Raw genomic sequence first — 18,608 nt, forward strand, 5'->3', positions numbered from 1 at the left:
GCCTGCTTGAAAGCCTTGGAGAAGGCCATAGCCTTAGAACTGAAACCTATTTAGAGCATCAACATAGATTAGGGAAGTGGCAATCCCAGTGTAGGACAATTAGAAGCATGGAAATGGCCCAGCTGGATGTTCAGATGACTGTTCTTAAGATCATGGATCAAAGCTCTGTTGATACTTCCAGTCCCATCAGCAGCTTTTGTTATCCTCAACCACAATATATTGCTGCAGAGATTGTACACAGGGTTGATGTATTTGAGCCAGCAGGCAGTTGGCTCTTATTGCTTTCTGATAGATGTGCAAAGGTAAACATTTTGGTGATATTGTCATTTGTGAAGTCAATTATGATTATGGTACCTCAGGTACACGTCTGTCCCCCGTAGTTCAACATATATAGCAAGTCACCACATTAATTACTTTCTCTGAGGACTAGATAGGGAGGAATCTCATGATAAAAATGCTTGATGATAGCCCTAAATAGTTTAGAGAGGAGAGTGTTAGTGCCACAGTTGTGCCATCACTATTAGAGCAATGGAATAAGGAAGGTTATCTGCTGGGGGCACAACAAGTTGTATTATTGTCATGTTGTTACTCACTGCTACTGCTCTTCACCCACAGAGATCGATGCATTGGCCGAGGATGATCCACTTCCCCACTACTACACCATCTATGAGATCTTTCGTTCACGGGTGATCAGCAAAAATACTCTCATCTTGGGGTTCACAGCGTAAGCAGGAGCCATACTCACACTGGGAATTCTGTGAGGTGTTGCCTATTGTCTCCTCCACTTCCTCCTATTTCCCTCTGCTGCGTATCTTTGTCCTACTATGTCCATCATCTAATCAGGTTGCTTGTCTGTTTTATGCACATGGTGGTGCCAGCTGGGCTACAACCAGCTTTGTTTTCAAACTGGAAAACACATAATGAGCCTTTCGAGGGGTACACTGAGTACCAGTGTAGAAATGGAGCTTGGACTTGTGCTTTATGTATACATTTCAAGCCAAACCACAGACCTTAAAAGCTGCCTAAATGGCTGCAGTTAAGGGGGTTGAGGGTGTGACCTGGCAGAAGGGTGACTAGGCCAGTTCAAGGCAGAGAAAAGCTTTTACAAATCTGGGCAAAGGCAGATAGGATGGCAGGGGAAACATATCAACCTGGGGCATGCAGGAAGGTCGGATTTAAAAGGTGGAGTGAGGGGCAAGGAAAGGTTGGCAAAAATGGTGAAAGATGAATGGTGAGTCTGGAGAATGATGTGCAGGGGACCAGGAGGAAGGCAGACGATCTTTTGAAGAGCAGATACAGCCTGACATAAAGGTAGTTAAAGTGACTAGAGAAGAATTGCAGACATTGGAACTTGAATGTGAGAACCTGGAAACAAGGTATGATAGGTCGGAGGAAGCTGTGTAGGCAGATTGGAGAAAGAGGATTGGGACTCCTGGAGATAATTAGAGCTGTGGCCTTTACAAAGAAGGATAGGTAAACAGAAGGAGGCCTCTCGTTGAAGTTCGATACTGAGCTTCTCAAAAAGCTTGTGGAGCTTTGTAAAAATTGAATGAGACAGTAGTATATGCTAGAGAAAATTTTAAGGTGTGCTGAAATATTGGAGGTTGCAATGAAGCAATGCATGTAACAACCCTCTTAACACATCCTTCCTTCTCACCTGCACTACCTTTCCTTTATTTTCTACTTTTTGCCGCCTTCATTTACCCGGGTTTTGCTTCCATCCTCCTTCAGTTGAGATCCTTCATGGCTGGAGTTTCCACTCTTCAGATTTAAGCTAGACCCTTCAGCCTGGCTCTGTCACTCTGCTTAACTCACCCCTCCTTAGTTTAAATACTCCCTAACCTGGTTCACTTCATTGTCATTCCTTTACTCTACATATGGTTGGCTTATTCTTTCACCTCTACTTTGGTTGATTCTCCCACTTTATTCTTTGGCTCAGTTAGTCTTCTTCACTCATGTTATGACTCTTTCAGCTGTTTTCACTTCTCGGCCTTCCGCTTCTGTCTGCAGATTGATTGGTAGTGGCATCCGGCAGTGCTTCTCACGGAACCTGATGGGCTATGGACCTCCCCTGTACTTCATGTACTTCCTGCTAGCCGGGTCCGAGGCCTTGGCTTGCATCTTCCTGTGTGTAACTGTTGACCGCTTCGGCCGCCGGGGGATCCTTCTGCTGTGTGCCATCCTCACCGGGATCTCCTCTCTGCTGCTTTTGGCACTAACGCAGTGTGAGTATGAAGCCCTTACGTGAACGGTATTAGCACAACTTCTCATCTTCTGTTGCATATGATATGTCTGTCACTTCCCTGAGCAGTGCTGTCTTTCAAGAACTAATGTACATTCTTTTTGATGTGATGGCAAATCAAGAGGATATCCTCATCTTTGCGAAGACAGTTTACCAGCATAATGTGTTATTAGAGAGAGTTCTCAACGTTCTCCAAATTCACGGAATAATCATTAGAAAGTGTATGTATTTATCTGACAAAGTAGAGTACTTGAGGAGGTTTGATAACGTCCAAAGGAATCAAGCCTATAAAGTTCAGTATGAGTGCTATTATACTACTTGGCGCATATGAATCATTCAGTCAGAATTGTTTATTGTTTTAAGTAAATAAAAACCATCACAATATTACCTAACATAACATAAACATATCAAATTGGGCTGGTAAGTGGTTAGTTGCCTTAAAAGGTACCATTGTCAACATTTTTCATAAAATACCTGTTAATATTCAACACTGCGACAGACCCAGGTGATCTAATACTGTAAACTACAAAAATAAATGTGTTTGAGGCATGTGAAATGTAGATCACATGCTGTGCATAGATCGCCATCTTGTGTTGGGTCCAGATATTTGCAGTTCGTTTTTCTTCGAAGAATTCTTTACAGTCAGGAGGCCGGTGACTCCTCCTTTCGGTGATAGTGCGCATGGGCATCAACTTGTTAGACTTTTTTCCGCCATCGGGTTCGGGCGTGAATTGTTGCGCTCCGGTTCAACACCGTTTCTCTGGTTCCCCTTGGTGCGCAATCCACTACTCTCGACGGTATTGTTTCTCGAATGCGTTTCCCATTCTCCTTGTATCGTTTCAAGTCAAAGACCTTCGATCGGAAAGACTCGTGGAGGACCGTTGGGCCTACCCGCGTCGGGCTCCATAGCAGTTGATGGAACGGACTCCATTTAAGTTATGTTCTGGGTGTCGCTCTAAGTTTCCGTGCACCGACTTGCACGAAGTGTGCAAAATCTGTCTCCGGAACACGACGAGAAGGACTGCGGCACGTGCCGATCTTTTCGGTTGAAGAAGATGCTCCGTGACCCTCGGACTCGATGTCACGAAATGCATCAGCAAAGCGGCTCCATGGTGGATCTTTTCGGAGAAGATGCCGCTCAAGAGGAATCCAAAGCGCTGGAAGCCGATGCCGAAGTGGAGGACGAACACATCGCTGTGTATGAAGCCGACTCCAATGTCGAAGACCAAATCACACCAGGTCAACGTATCAGAGACTGCCTTTCCCTGCCACTTACTCCACAAAAAGGCTCTGGTCCCTCCTCTGCCCTCGGGCCGAGGTCGGTACCGACAAAAAGTTTAGAGCACCCCACCATCTGGTCCGGCCCAGAAACATAAAGGAAAGCCTTCGGGCTTGGGCTCGAGTCAGCCCCATACCAGCACCGAACTGAAAGCTTTGGTGCCAAATTCGAAACATGTCATGGTACTTGTTCCATCTTTATCCAAAACGAAATCTTCGGAGCCGAAAACATCTCAGCCACAACTTTTGATGCCTAAAACGGCAAGTAAAGAAAAGACTTTCTAAAGAACTTCGGTCCGACGTTCCATCTTCGGATCCAAACCAAAAGAACTGGAAATAAATCCAGCTACTGGACATATCATTGACAAATTACCTGAAAAGAGGAATTTGAGCCTTCTGGAAGATTACCACATACCTTTTGAAGAGGAAAAATGTGGGCACTAACTCTTCCCCACCCTACAATCCATCTCCTCCACCGATTGACCCAAATTTGCTTATTTCACCTGCAAACTCACCACAATCACCTGACACACAGGATGAAGGGGATGGGGAGGATAATCAGGGTTGGATAAGGGACCCTGAACCATTGGAACAATATGATACTAATGTTAATACTGATAATGACCCGGATTTATGTCCGTCTAAACCCTCACCACCGGATGACAACATAGGATATATTGAGCTTCTTAATAGAGCTGCTCATTATCACGGAGTGGAGTTATATAAAGAAAACTTAGAAGATGATTTTTTATTTGAAACCCTTAATACCACTCAAAGGACCACTCAAGGGAATGCTTAAGCATGCAGAAGACATTTTTAAAGACCCTATAAGGGCAAGAATAATCACACCTAGAGTGGACAAAAAGTATAAACCTGCACCTACTGACCCTGTTTACATCAGAGGTCAGTTGCCATTAGACTCTCTTGTAGTTTCCAATGCATGCAAGAGAGCTAACTCACAGACCACAGGTGAAGCCCCTCCTCCTGATAAAGAGTCCAAGTTAATTGATGCCTCAGGCAAAAGAGTGGCATCGCAAGCAGCCATCAATGGCGCATTGCTAATACTCAAGTCTTATTAGCTCGTTACTATAGAGCTCACTATGACGAGCTAGAGAAGCTCATGCAATTTTTATCTGATGAGCACAAATCTAAGGATAATGATCTTATTCAAGAAGGCAAGCTCATTACTAATACTTCAATTAGATGCGCCTTAGACATAGCAGACACAGCAGCCAGAGCAGTAAACACCAGTGTAATTCTGCGCAGACATGCTTGATTGAGAGTTTCAGGTTTTAAGCCTGAGGTGCAAGCCTCTATTCTTAACCAACCATTCGATAGGGAACACCTCTTTGGTCCATCAGTTGACACCTCGCTGGGAAAGATGAAAAAAGATTCTGAATTCGCTAAGTCTATGGGGGCCTTGCAAACATCTTCAGGTAGGGGTTCCTTTCGTCGCTCCTATTATAGGGCAGGCTCCAAAAGTATGGCATCAGAAAATCCCTCTTCCAAGGGCAACAGTCAATCGCCCTCATTAAGAGGTTTTCAGAGGTGGATTTAGAGGAAACAATGGAAAGGGAAGAGGTAGAGGCAACTCAACACGTACTTCCCCCGCAAATACCAAACAGTGACTTTTTGACGATAACGCCAGATCATTCCACTCCCAGTCTGGAATAACATCACCTCAGACAAATGGGTATTACAAATTATCCAATCTGGTTACTGCCTGGAGCTTACCAACAACCCTCCAAACATTCCACCAAGAACACACAAAATGTCTCCAGAACACCTTCACCTATTGAACAAAGATGTTCGATCTCTTCTAGAAAAAGGAGCAATAGAGTCAGTCCCATTAAAATATCAGGACACAGGCATCTATTGCCTTTATTCTCGAATTCCCAAAAAGGACGGATCACTCAGACCCATTTTGGACCTCAGAGACTTGAGTTTCTACATTTATTCCAACCACTTCCATATGTTAACAAGTGCTTCCATTACTGCAACAAGCTGACTTTATGTCCGCTCTGGACTTAAAGGATGCATACTTTCATATCCCAATCCATCCTGCTCATCGTAAATACCTAATGTTTGTGGTAGCGGGCCATCACTACCAGGTTCAAAGTGCTTCATTTCGAAATCACCACTGCTCCCAGAGTCTTCACCAAATGTCTGGCAGTAGTCGCAGCTCATCTCAGAGGACAAAACGTACATGTCTTCCTGTATTTGGACAACTGGCTCATCAAAGCCAGCTCTCAACAAATGTGTCTCCAGCACACACAGATTACAGTACAACTGTTACACAGTCTGGGCTTCACAGTCAATCTCACAAAATCGCATCTGCAGCCCTCCATGTCTCAAACATACTTGGGGGCTACGGTAGATACTCACAAAGCTCTAGCATTTCCAACTGCAACCAGAATACACAATCTTTAAACCCTGATCTCCCAATTCCAAACCAACCAATCACTTCCTGCAAGAGTTTTCATGCAATTGCTAGGAATGATGGCGTCCTGCATCACAATAGTACCACATGCAAGACTTCATATGCGTCTCCTTCAAGAGTGTTTAGCTCATCAGTGGAATCAGTCACAAGGTCAACTGAAGGATCTAGTATTGGTGGACGGCTGCACCCACCGCTCTCTGCAGTGGTGGAATCCACAGAACTTGTCCAAAGGGCGGCCATTTAGCGTCCCGATTCCACAGACTATCTTAACAGCAGGCACATCACTAATAGGTTGGGGAGCACATCTCCAGACTCTAACCATTCAAGGACTGTGGAGTCTGGAGCAGAAGCACCTACATATCAATCACCTAGAGTTGCTAGCAATTTTCCTAGCACTCAAGGCTTTTCAGACCCACCTCAAGGGCAAAGCTGTTTTGATTCGCACAGACAACATGACAGCAATGTTCTATGTACAAAAACAGGATGGGATACACTCTCTCCAACTGTCGCATCTTGCTCAGACCATTTGGAAGTGGGACATTCCTCAAAAGATTTATTTCATGGCAGAACATCTACCAGGAGAAAGCAACCAAATAGCAGACCTACTCAGCAGGCAAAAGCAACAGATCCACAAGTGGGAACTTCATCCTCACGTTCTCCTTCCGTTCTTCCAAATGTGGGGGTTTCTGGAAAGAGATCTGTTTGCAACTCACCTTAACGCAAAATGCCCGAACTTTGCCGCCAGGTATCCACATCCACAATCACAGGGCAATGCCCTATGGATGAACTGGTCAGGGAGGTTTGCTTACGCTTTTCCGCCTCTCCCACTCATTCCCTTAGTGGTCCGGAAGCTCAGACAAGCATCCCTGACTCTAATCTTGGTTGCTCCTACATGGGCTCGACAGCCATGGTTCACAACCCTACTAGAACTGCCGGAAGTACCACATCAAAAGCTGCATCTCACACCCAGTCTCCTCACTCAGAGCCATGGAGACATAAGGCATCCAAATGAGCTCAATCTTGCTATTTGGCTCCTGAAGTCCTAGAATTTGGTTATCTTAACCTCCCACCAGACTGTATGAACATCATTAAAGAAGCAAGGAGACCTACCACTAGGGCTTGCTATGCAGCCAAATGGAAAAGATTTGTTATATACTGCAATAACAACCACATTGACCCACTTGATGTTTCAGTACAAAACATCTTATGTTACTACATTTACAACGCTCAAATATAGCGTATACATCTATAATGTTTCATTTAGCTGCTATTGCTGCATATCTGCAGAATAGACAGCATCTCTCACTTTTCAGTGTCCCAGTGATTAAAGCATTTATGGAAGGACTAAAAAGAGTGATTCCACCAACAATTCCACCAGCACCAGCGTGGAACTTAAATATTGTCCTTACCAGGCTAATGGGTCCACCATTTGAACCTTTACACAAATGTGAGCTGCAGTTTCTCACATGGAAAGATGCTTTTCTCGTAGCCATTACATCGCTAAGGAGAGTTGGTGAGCTGCAGGCATTCACAATCGAAGAACAATGTTTCCGCCTACACAATGATAAAGTGGTTCTTCGTACCAACCCAAAATTTCTACCTAAGGTAGTTTCTGCTTTTCACTTGAACCAATCTGTAGAGTTGCCTGTATTCTTTCTGCAACCAGATTCAGTGGCAGAAAGGGCTCTTCACACATTAGACGTAAAAATAGCATTACTTTATTATATTGAAAGAACAAAAACATTTTGTAAAACCAAGCAACTATTTGTTGCTTTTAAACCACTGCATAAAGGCAATGCAATTTCTAAGTCTGGCATTGCAAGATGGATCGTGAAATGTATCCAAATTTGTTATGCTAAAGCAAAAAGGACTTTACTTACACCCCCTAGAGCTCATTCCACACGCAAATTAGGGGCTACTATGGCCTTTTTAGGCAACATTCCAATTGCAGATATCTGCAAAGCTGCAACATGGTCTACTCCACACACATTTACTAAACACTACTGCATAGATGTGCTAGCCAGACAACAGGCTAACTTGGGAGCAAACTGCTGTATAGTCTATGCACAGCATGTGATCTACAGCTCACATGCCTCGAATGGAAAATGTTACTTACCAGTAGATATCTGTTCTTGGCATGTAGAGCTGTAGAGTTGCATGCGCCCACCTGCCTCCCCGGGTACCTATACCTGTTGCAGTTACAATCATTTAATTCAACACTTATTACATACATACGCATGGTCATCTCTTTATATACTATTAACTCCATTCTCACCTAATGACGACAAACAATCTAACAATGGAGTCGATGCCCATGTGCACTATCACCGAAAGGAGGAGTTATCGGCCTCGTGACTGGAAAGACTTCTTCGAATAAAAACAAATTGCAAACATCCGGACCCAACACAAGATGGCGATCTATGCACAGCATGTGACTCTACAGCTCTACATGCCAAAAACAGATGTCTACTGGTAAGTAACATTTTCCTTCCTTGCATCGATTAGTATAAATTGTTTGTCGTTAAAATCTCGGCTGAAGAAATAAAGTGCCATAGACACATATCATTCGGTTAAAAAAATTATCTGGGTTCTTGGTTGATAGAGTACCACAGTGTCACTAAAACATCCTTGTTTATGCTGTTCCCAGGGTGACCTAGCAATATTTAAGTAGTTTACCGTGCAATGCCAGAAATTTCAGAAGTTTGCAATTGATCTAGGGGTCTGAAGGGTCATTGCTCTTTATTATGGCCATCCAACAAGTTTGTATCCCCCGTTCGTTGAAATTGGATTTCAGCAGTAAAGCACGTAATTTCTTTAGGGCTGAGCATATGCAAACCAAGTGTATGATGTCTTCCTTCTGAGCATCACATAATCTGCATGTAATAGGGCCTTTGTGTTTCCATGCTGGATGGTCAGCCAAAGATGGCAAGACCCCTGACCCAATGACCAACAGCTTTCTCTTTAAATAGGCTGGATATGTCGTGCTGAGGTATGCTGCTGGTTCTAAAGTGTTATAGGGTTGCAAAATCATCCAGACGTGGCACCAAACCATTAGGTGTGCCAGTCGTCGATGAGAGAATGCAGTTTAGCGACCTTGTTAATTGCACAGCTAAAAGCAGAATGCAGTAGCTTTATGTGCCATAAATCGGTTTTGTTTGTTGCTAGCTTGGGGCATATGATAACCTCCAAAACAATCCTACCTGAAAATTATCATTTTTGGTGCAATTAAGAATGATACTTTTCCCTCTAAAAAGGGGCAGATTAAGTTGTTTTTAGGCTTGTGCACCTGTTATGCTTGATTTTTTCCTGGCTGTGCTGTAATAGCAGAACCATTTAAAAGGCTTCTTTGAAGGAGCACTGTGTTTGGTTGTGGTAGATAGGACAATTATGCTTCCAAACAAATTTAAATCCATGATCAGTCCGTTGAGTCCTGATGCAGATTGTGTACTAAAGGTTCATGCTAGTGCAATAGGCAGTGAGTAGTCTTAACACAAAGCTCTTTAGGAAAAGAACACACCATTGGATTTGCCTCGGGTGCATGAACTTATCTAAATCGCACTATCTTAGCATTTAGAGGGAGGTTGTAGCTTGTCTATGGGCAATTAAAAATTTCAAAACTTTCTTTTGGTGAAGTTAAACTTGACATTCATACTGATCAGTAACTCTTAGTCTATTTACTTAGTGAGAATGGTGTGGGTAAGTGAGTCTGAGATTAATCAAATAACTTTCCTGTCTTTAGGATCCATATACAAAACTGCCCCTCTCCTGATTGAATAGGTACAATCCAGCCTGAGCTGCCATGCCAGATCCCATGTAAAAACAAGCATTTGCAATGCAATAGGTCTCGCATTTATAAGAGTTTGAGCTATTGGCATTGTAAAATTACAATGCCTTTTATTTATGTTTTGGTTTTAAAACAAATAAAAGGCATTGTCATTTACAATGTCAGTAGCATAAACTCGCATAAAAGCAGTGTGTGGAGTGCAGCAATGTGCGGCATGCAGCAATGTGCGGCATGCAGCAATGTGCGGCATGCAGCAATGTGCGGCATGCAGCAATGTGCGGCATGCAGCAGTGTGCGGCATGCAGCAGTGTGCAGCAGTGTGCGGCGTGCAGCAGTGTCAGCGTGCAGCAGTGTGTGGCGTGCAGCAGTGTGCGGCGTGCAGCAGTGTGCGGCGTGCAGCAATGTTTCGTGTAGCAGTGTGAGGCATGCAGCGGCGTGCAGCAGTGTGCGGCGTGCAGCAGTGTGCGGCGTGCAGCAGTGTGCGGCGTGCAGCAGTGTGCGGCATGCAGCAGTGTGCGGCGTGCAGCAGTGTGCGGCATGCAGCAGTGTGTGGCGTGCAGCAGTGTGTGCCGTGCAGCAGTGTGTGGCGTGCAGCAGTGTTTCGTGTAGCAGTGTGCGGCGTGCAGCAGTGTGCGGCGTGCAGCAGTGTGCGGCGTGCAGGACTGTGCGGCGTGCAGGAGTGTGCGGCGTGCAGGAGTGTGCGGCGTGCAGGAGTGTGCGGCGTGCAGCAGTGTGTGGCGTGCAGCGGTATGCAGCAGTGTGCGGCGTGCAGCAGTGTGCGGCGTGCAGCAGTGTGAGGCGTGCAGCAGTGTGCGGCGTGCAGCAGTGTGCGGCGTGCAGGAGTGTGTGGCGTGCAGCGGCATGCAGCAGTGTGCGGCGTGCAGCAGTGTGCGGCGTGCAGCAGTGTGCGGCGTGCAGCAGTGTGTGGCGTGCAGCAGTGTGTGGCGTGCAGCAGTGTGAGGCGTGCAGCAGTATTTCGTGTAGCAGTGTGAGGCGTGCAGCAGTGTGTAATGCAGCAGTGTGTAATGCAACAGTATGCGCAGCAGTGTGTGGCGTGCGGTGGTGTGCGGCGTGCAGCAGTGTGCGGCGTGCAGCAGTGTGTGGCGTGCAGCAGTGTGTGGCGTGCAGTGGCGTGCAGCAGTGTGCGGCGTGCAGCAGTGTGCAGCGTGCAGCAGTGTGCTGCGTGCAGCAGTGTCGTGCAGCATGCAGCAGTGAGTAATGCAGCAGTGTGCAGCAGTGTGTGGCGTGCAGCAGTGTGTGGCGTGCAGCAGTGTTTCGTGTAGCATTGTGCAGCATGCAGCAGTGTGTGGCGTGCAGCAGTGTGTGGCGTGCAGCAGTGTGTGGCGTGCAATAGTGTGCTGCATGCAGCAGTGTCGTGCAGCATGCAGCAGTGAGTAATGCAGCAGTGTGCAGCAGTGTGTGGCGTGCAGCAGTGTGTGCCGTGCAGCAGTGTGTGGCGTGCAGCAGTGTTTCGTGTAGCAGTGTGTGGCGTGCAGCAGTGTGTGGCGTGCAGCAGTGTGTGGCGTGCAGCAGTGTGCGGCGTGCAGCAGTGTGCGGCGTGCAGCAGTGTGAGGCGTGCAGCAGTGTGTGGCGTGCAGCAGTGTGTGGCGTGCAGCAGTGTGAGGCGTGCAGCAGTGTGAGGCTTGCAGCAGTGTGAGGCTTGCAGCAGTGTGAGGCTTGCAGCAGTGTGCGGCGTGCATCAGTGTGTAATGCAGCAGTGTGTAATGCAGCAGTGTGTGGTGTGCGGCGTGCAGCAGTGTGCGGCGTGCAGCAGTGTGTGGCGTGGTTTGTAAACAACAAGAAAAGCGGAGATCAAAAGAAGGGTGGGAGGGAACAAGCATATGGGGTGTGAGTTATAACGAAAGTTCTGGCGAAAGCAGGCTGCTGCTTTCAAGTCGGATGCCAGATGCCAGCTGCCAGCTTCGCGCTTGAATGCCTCACATGCACTGGCCATAAACCGCATTCCTAAGGTCGTGTGCCCCTTACTAAATCTCTCTGAATGTGTGAGGCGGCGCACGCGCAGAAAGTAGCTGGTGGCAAATGGAATGCGCGTGGTTGTGCGCGTAACCGCCACCCGATCCGCCTGGGAAGCCTTTGGGAGCATTTTCGGAAGCCCCTACATAAGTCTCGCTGAGCGATCGCTTACGAGATGGCCAGGCGAGACCTAATGAATACAATCAACCTCCGACCACTTTCAGCCCATTTGGGCCTCTTCAGAAAGATGCTGTTTGAATCCTATGGCACAGTGAGCACAGAACCCACGTCTGGCTCTACCCAACCTTGGTGTTCCCGTCACTGGGACATGATTGATTTTGTGCCACTGCTGTGTTGCTGTCTTTATGCAATTTTGAGTTGTTGGTAGTGATTTGGTGCGTTATGGTGGCTGCAAAATTAGCACATGCCCAGTGTTCCCTATTACCCATATCAAATTAGTACACATTACTGGCGCTTTAATGTCACTGTTCATCACTAAGGCTTTTTCTCAGCCTTAGTCTTTCATTGTATTGGTTGTAAACCCCTCTATTGCGGATTTGTGTTTTCAGATTTATACAAGGGACTCACGCTTGCGATCTCCATCCTGGGCTCCTTGGCATCACATGGCCTAGTTATGCTGAGCATCTTCTTTGCCAGTGAAATCCTTCCCACGGTTGTGAGGTGAGTTCATGTTCTACCACTAGCTGTGTAGCTGGCGACCGCTCTCTTACCAGTGAATAGGAGGGGGATGAGGAGCCGCCTCAGTATAATGTGGGATTTGTCACCTTCAGTCCATCACACTTTTCCACTAATTCCTTGCCACCTTCCTCACCTCTGTCACTTGGGTGCATAGTTGGCAATTCCTACGTCACTCTCCACATTCATCTCACCTGTGCTCACCCCACTGATCACAAGACACTTTTGGTTATGTTCCTGGTGAACTGGCCTCTCACCCTGGTAGCAGAGTGTCAGTCCATATGCTACTGGCCCCACTTGCTCCATAGAGTCTCCCTTCCCTCATGAGTAGCTTCAAACACTCCAGTACTCTCACCCCCCACATCACTGGCCTCAAACGCACCCGCAGTCTCACTTTCCACATCGCTGACCTCTCAATCTCAAGTTCACTCTTTCTCTCATTTGGGATCTGTTAACGTTCAGTCATTCTCTTTATTTTCTGCAGAGGATCTGGTCTTGCTTTTATCATTTACTCCGTCCACAGGGGATCTGCCCAGGTTACTGCAGAGGATCCAGACTTGGTCTGATTCCTTTGTTCTTGCTGCAGGAGTCTGAGTTTGGGTCATATAATTCTCTCATTGCTTCATTGGTGTCTGCCTGGTGTCATTAATAAATAGGTTCTGGCCTGAATCAAATGTTTTGCTCTCATAACTGCAGTGGGTCGGGTCTGGCTCCAAATGTCTCATGTCATTCTGTGGACCTAGCCTCTGCCTGACTCTTTTCTTTCTGCTACAGAGAAACAAGGCTGTTCCTGAAAGACACAAAAAAATCAGTCCACTTCTGTGGGGCTTGACGCACTACCTCAAATTGAATTGAGGATTATTGTTCCCATGGAAACATGAATCCTCACCCATCTAGCGTGTCACTCTTTATCATTGGGCTCCACATCTGGAGCTGAGAGGAGTCCTGATATAGTCCAGTTTGTCACGTGGACTTGTTGCAGATGCTGTGTAACGGAGATAGGTAGTGTGTTATGTCTGAGTAGCAAATGTGTGTAAGGAGCAACAATGAGACATACAAATTGTACAAAGGGACTGCCAACTAGTATAGACTTTGTTCATGCCGTCCCCATCACAAGTCTCATATCATGCAGGTCTTTATGTCAGATCCAGCATATTACCTTACTCAACATGTTTCGGCACCCTGAAAGGATGTGGTGCTTTCAGCAGGGCAGTTTTCACACAAGAGGATTTAATGAACAAATTGTCACAACTGCACACTCTATGGCCTTTCAGCCTAGGCAACGTCTGTCCCTTGGCCATAAGTCCAGCACTTAGGAAACCAACTGCTCCAGGATTTACCACTGAGTCCATTTGGCTATTGCGTTTTTGATTGTTTGTCATGCTCTCTCATTGCAGGGATTGCCTGTGACACATCTTTGTCTCATTACTGCAGGGGTTCTGGTCCGTGTATCCCCATTCCTCCTCATTAGTGCTTGGCTTTCTGCCCGGGTCACATGTTTATCACATCCCTGCCTGCATCTCACTATTCTCTCTTCGTATTGCAGGGGTGCTGGCCTGGGGCTCATCATGGCATCCAGCTTTGTCGGTAGAGCGGTAGCTCCCCTCATGGACCTGCAGAATAACCGAGGCTTCTTCCTGCACCATGTGGTCTTCTCATCCTTCGCTATCCTCTCCGTACTCACCATCATGCTGTTGCCCGAGAGCAAGCGCAAGTGCCTGCCAGAGTCCCTAAAGGATGGGGAGAACCTGCGACGGCCGCCTCTTTTCTTGTCCCATACCGTGGACGGCTTCCCCCTGCTGTCCCAGCGCAAGAGAAGCAGAGAATACAACCCAGAGAACTACTCACGCCTGGTCACCGCCACCAAGAAGATGCTCGGCCGGGAAGGTACTGGGCGCGAAGGGTCCCAGCTCCTCAAGGAGATGGTGAATGAAGAGGAAACGGAAACACTGCACGAGGAGGCCTAACAGAGGATCTGTGTCGTCAGATGTCTCACCTGCCTTATTTATATCTCTGGATACTATGCCACAAGTGAGTGTCTCCGGTTCCAGATATGGATGGTTCGAAGGATCCATCATTGTTACACGGATTAGTGCCTCAAACAAGTGTTGGCTGTTACAGTGAATGGTGCCTCAGCTGAATAGTCCCTGGCACAGAAGTTGCTACTCCCTTTGGGGTACAGTTTTTTTAGCCTCTGGATCCTCAAATGAGTCGTCATTCTTTGAGTTATCAAGGTCTCGACTGCATTTTTGCTGTTACTGGCAATGGTCTGGCACACAAGTGTTTAATTGTTCCATGCTTCGGTACCTCGATGGAGTGCAACCTGGCACAAGGATCCGTGCCGCCACGGAGTGCTCGCTCCTAAATGAGTCTGTGCCTTAAACGAGCGTTCAGCTTTGTGGAGATTGGTGCATTAACCGAAAGTTTATTGCTGCAGTGGTTACATTTTGAGTATTGGGAAATCCATGTTTTTTACGTAGTCGCTGCTGCTGACCTGTGTCCATAACTTTAGCTGCATTTCTCACTGAGACCAGGACTTTACATCAGAGTCAAAAGTGACCAATATTTTGGTATCAAAAGGGTTCATTGCTCTGAGAACTCCATGACTGTGACTCTGAAATTCCCTCACACATGCATTAACAAATCAACTGATTCTGAAGTAGCTTGTGCTGGTGTGAGGTCCTATTGGACAGAGGACCTTCTGTTGGGTTGAGGGACTAACCTGCAAATGCTGCTTTTGGGGCCCTTTTAGTAGGCCAGGACCTGTGTGCTAATATTGTTACAGCGTGACCTTTTTCAGTCAAAGAGAGGAAGGAACGACGAATCCGCTTTTTGCGGATATTGCAATTGTGCAGTTTGACAAAAACTGCACTCTTTTCCTTTTTCCACTCAAGCCAAAGAGAAATGGGGCAGTTCCTCACATGAACACACATGTCCTGGATGACCACACATGCTTCTGCAGTCATCACTCTTTATTTATACTGTGATTTTATTTCCCATTTTTAGCACAGGTCTTGTCCTGTGTTTTAAATGAATTAATTTCAGCTTGAAAGCAGTTTAATACGAATATATAACTTTTCTTCGCATGCGGGGGTGCTGGATGTTGGAATAGTATAATTTACTATTCCAACTCCAGTCTATGCGGACACTAGGGAAGGTGTTGGATTTTAAATCCAACACCTTCCCCCCCTTACTGCAATTCGTAGTTCCGAATTGCGAAGTAAAGGTATGCTAAGTAACAACGCGGTCGTACTAACGACCGCGTAGTAACGGCATGCGAAGTAACACATGCTAAGTAAACGCCGCTTCCCGTTTAATACGATTGTACGGCTTTAGGAAGGCAGCGTGGTTTGCCCTAGGGCACGGATGTCACTCTATTTTAGTATGAATGTTGCTCTTGTATAATTCACTGCTTAATGTAAAACTCTACACATAATCTCATCCGTTTGTCGGTTTTCGTCAAGCTGAATGGTGTCCTTGTGTGTATCTCCAATTTTTCTTATTTCCCGACACATGAATGTTTGCTATGGATATTTGTATATGTTCCTGGTTTGCTATAGTAGACTGGCTTCCCTTTAACACTGTTTTTTGTACCTGGTACGGTTTATAGTTTGAACTTTTTTTTGCTGCCCTGTGACAAAAGCCAAAGACGTCTTTGAAAAAGTATAAAATAAGATCTTGTGACAATCATTATAGGTCATGTATGTAATTAGATCCTGGTTGTATCCCAACAGGAACCCTAGAATTCTTTCAGCTTAGCCATCATTGTCTTATACGTTTTTGGGCCAGTGAAGCTAGAAAGCATCTTTTGTGTCCTCATCTGTTTTCTTCTTGAATTGCAAGTGAATCTATGAAAGATACACAACTTCAGAACTGGAGTTTAACTTCTCACTTCGCACAATTGATATGTTGTAAATTCATGTGATCTGTGTTGTCAAACAAATATTATTTTTAAGGTATTATGCAGATAAAGAAAACCTACTTGAACAGACGCCTCACCACCTGGTCTACTTGTGCATTTTTCTAGCTCTCTTTCTTGGGGGTTCATTCTAGACCTGGTGCCAAAATGTCAAAGTGTAAATGCTGCACTGACAATTAACACACTCACTAACTTTGGAAGCCAATCCAAGTGCTGTGTGAAGACAGGTAATGAGTGTCACATCACCTCTTTGTAGATGTAGCCAATGAGCTATTCCAACAGTAACATGCTTCCCTCTTGTTTAGTGAGTACTTGGATTTTGAGGAATGGGACATTTAACCAGTTGGTAACTTTGTTTGCTCCCATAGCAATAAAAACCCATTAAATATGGTTGATGCATTCCAGCAAAGCCCTTTTCTCATCCAATAAATGCAAGGAATTTTCACTTACCCTCTGGGTTATTGTAAAGAACTTTGGTAGGAAAATGTTTTGATTTATTCGATAATATCTTAGAAACACTTTCTTCATCTGAATGTTGAAATATTACATTATTGCTTATTTTTGTGGCACCTCACAACACCGATTTTGCAGTAAATAATTGGTGCAATGTCCTCAAACACAGTTTAGCTATAGCAAAACGATGGAAGAACGAGTTCGACCTTGTTTGCATTCACACTTGAGACCATCAACTCAAAGTAGATTTCAGGGGCGAGAGCTTCAATCAATCAATCATGCATTTGTAAAGCGCGCTGCATACCCAAGAGGGTCTCAAGGCGCTGGGGGGGACTGCTACTGATCGAAGAGCCAGGTCTTGAGAAGTCTTCTGAAGGCCAGCAGGTCCTGGGTCTGTCGTAGGTTGGCAGGGAGATCGTTCCAGGTCTTGGCGGCGAGGTAGGAGAAGGATCTGCCTCCAGCGGTGGTTTTCCGGATGCGAGGAACTTTGGCGAGGGCGAGGGTGGCAGAGCGGAGGTTGCAGGTGGGGGTGTGGAAGCTGAGTCGGTTGTTGAGGTATGTTGGTCCGGTGTTGTGTAGCGCCTTGTGTGCGTGAACGAGGAGCTTGAAGGTGATCCTCTTGTTGACTGGGAGCCAGTGCAGGCCTTTCAGGTGGGGTGCGATGTGGCTGCGTCGGGGGACGTCGAGGATCAGTCGTGCCGAGGCGTTCTGGATTCGTTGTAGTCGTCACTGGAGCTTGGCTGTTGTTCCCAAGTAGAGGGCGTTTCCGTAGTCGAGTCTGTTGGTGATGAGGGCCTGGGTGACGGTTTTTCTCGTGTCGGGAGGGATCCACTTGAAAATCCTGTGGAGCATTCGGAGGGTGTTGAAGCAGGACGCGGAGACGGCGTTGACTTGCTTTGTCATGGAGAGGGAGGAGTCGAGGATGACCCCCAGGTTGCGTGCATAGTCGGTGGGTTCCGGGGGTGTGCCTAACGCTGTGGGCCACCAGGAGTCGTCCCAGGCTGATGGGGTGGGTCCGAGGATGAGAACCTCCGTCTTGTCTGAACTCGGCTTCAGTCTGCTGTCCTTCATCCAGTCGGCGACGGCCTTCATTCCTCTGTAGAGGTTGTCTTTGGCGGTGTTGGGGTCTTCGGTGAGGGATATGATCAGCTGGGTGTCGTCGGCGTAGGAGATGATGTTGAGACTGTGTTGTCGTGCGACGTGGGCGAGTGGAGTTATGTAGATATTGAACAGCGTCGGGCTGAGGGAGGAACCCTGTGGGACGCCGCAGATGATCTCGGTGGTTCTTGAGCGGAATGGAGGGAGGTGGACGCTCTGGGTTCTGCCGGAGAGGAAGGATGTGGTCCAGGCCAGGGCCTTCTCTTGAATTCCGGCGTCATGGAGGCGCGCTGCTAGGGTGCGGTGGCAGACCGTGTCGAAGGCAGCTGATAGGTCCAGGAGGATGAGGGCGGCTGTTTCTCCTTTGTCCATCAGGATCCTGATGTCGTCAGTGGCGGCGATGAGGGCGGTCTCGGTGCTGTGGTTGCTGCGGAATCCAGATTGGGATGGATCCAGGACGTTGTTGTCTTCGAGGTAGCGGGTCAGCTGTTTGTTGACAATTTTCTCTGTCACTTTTGCCGGGAACGGGAGCAGGGAGATGGGCCGGAAGTTCTTGAGGTCCTTGGGGTCCGCCTTGGGTTTCTTCAGAAGGGCGTTGATCTCGGCGTGCTTCCAGCTTGTCGGTAAGGTTGCTGTCTCGAAGGAGCTGTTGATAGTTTTCCGGAGATGGGGTGCAATGGTTGTGCTGTCTTTGTTGAAGACGTGGTGAGGGCAGGGGTCGGAT

General features: G+C 46.9%; 1 protein-coding gene across 1 annotated transcript in view; it reads left to right on the forward strand.

Annotated features, from left to right (window-relative positions):
• Positions 1–16,412, forward strand: part of SLC22A31 (solute carrier family 22 member 31) — a 220,486-nt gene extending 204,074 nt beyond the window's left edge. Inside the window, exons 6-9 of the mRNA XM_085640018.1 lie at positions 616–724; positions 2,011–2,225; positions 12,288–12,399; positions 13,961–16,412. Coding sequence (XP_085496144.1) covers positions 616–724; positions 2,011–2,225; positions 12,288–12,399; positions 13,961–14,381 — 857 coding nt within the window. The 3' untranslated portion in view covers positions 14,382–16,412. The remainder of the gene's footprint in view (positions 1–615; positions 725–2,010; positions 2,226–12,287; positions 12,400–13,960) is intronic.
• Positions 16,413–18,608: the final 2,196 nt, after the last annotated feature.

Source organism: Triturus cristatus, chromosome 12 (genome assembly GCF_964204655.1).
Source record: "Triturus cristatus chromosome 12, aTriCri1.1, whole genome shotgun sequence".
In the NCBI taxonomy this organism is placed as follows: Eukaryota; Metazoa; Chordata; class Amphibia; order Caudata; family Salamandridae; genus Triturus; species Triturus cristatus.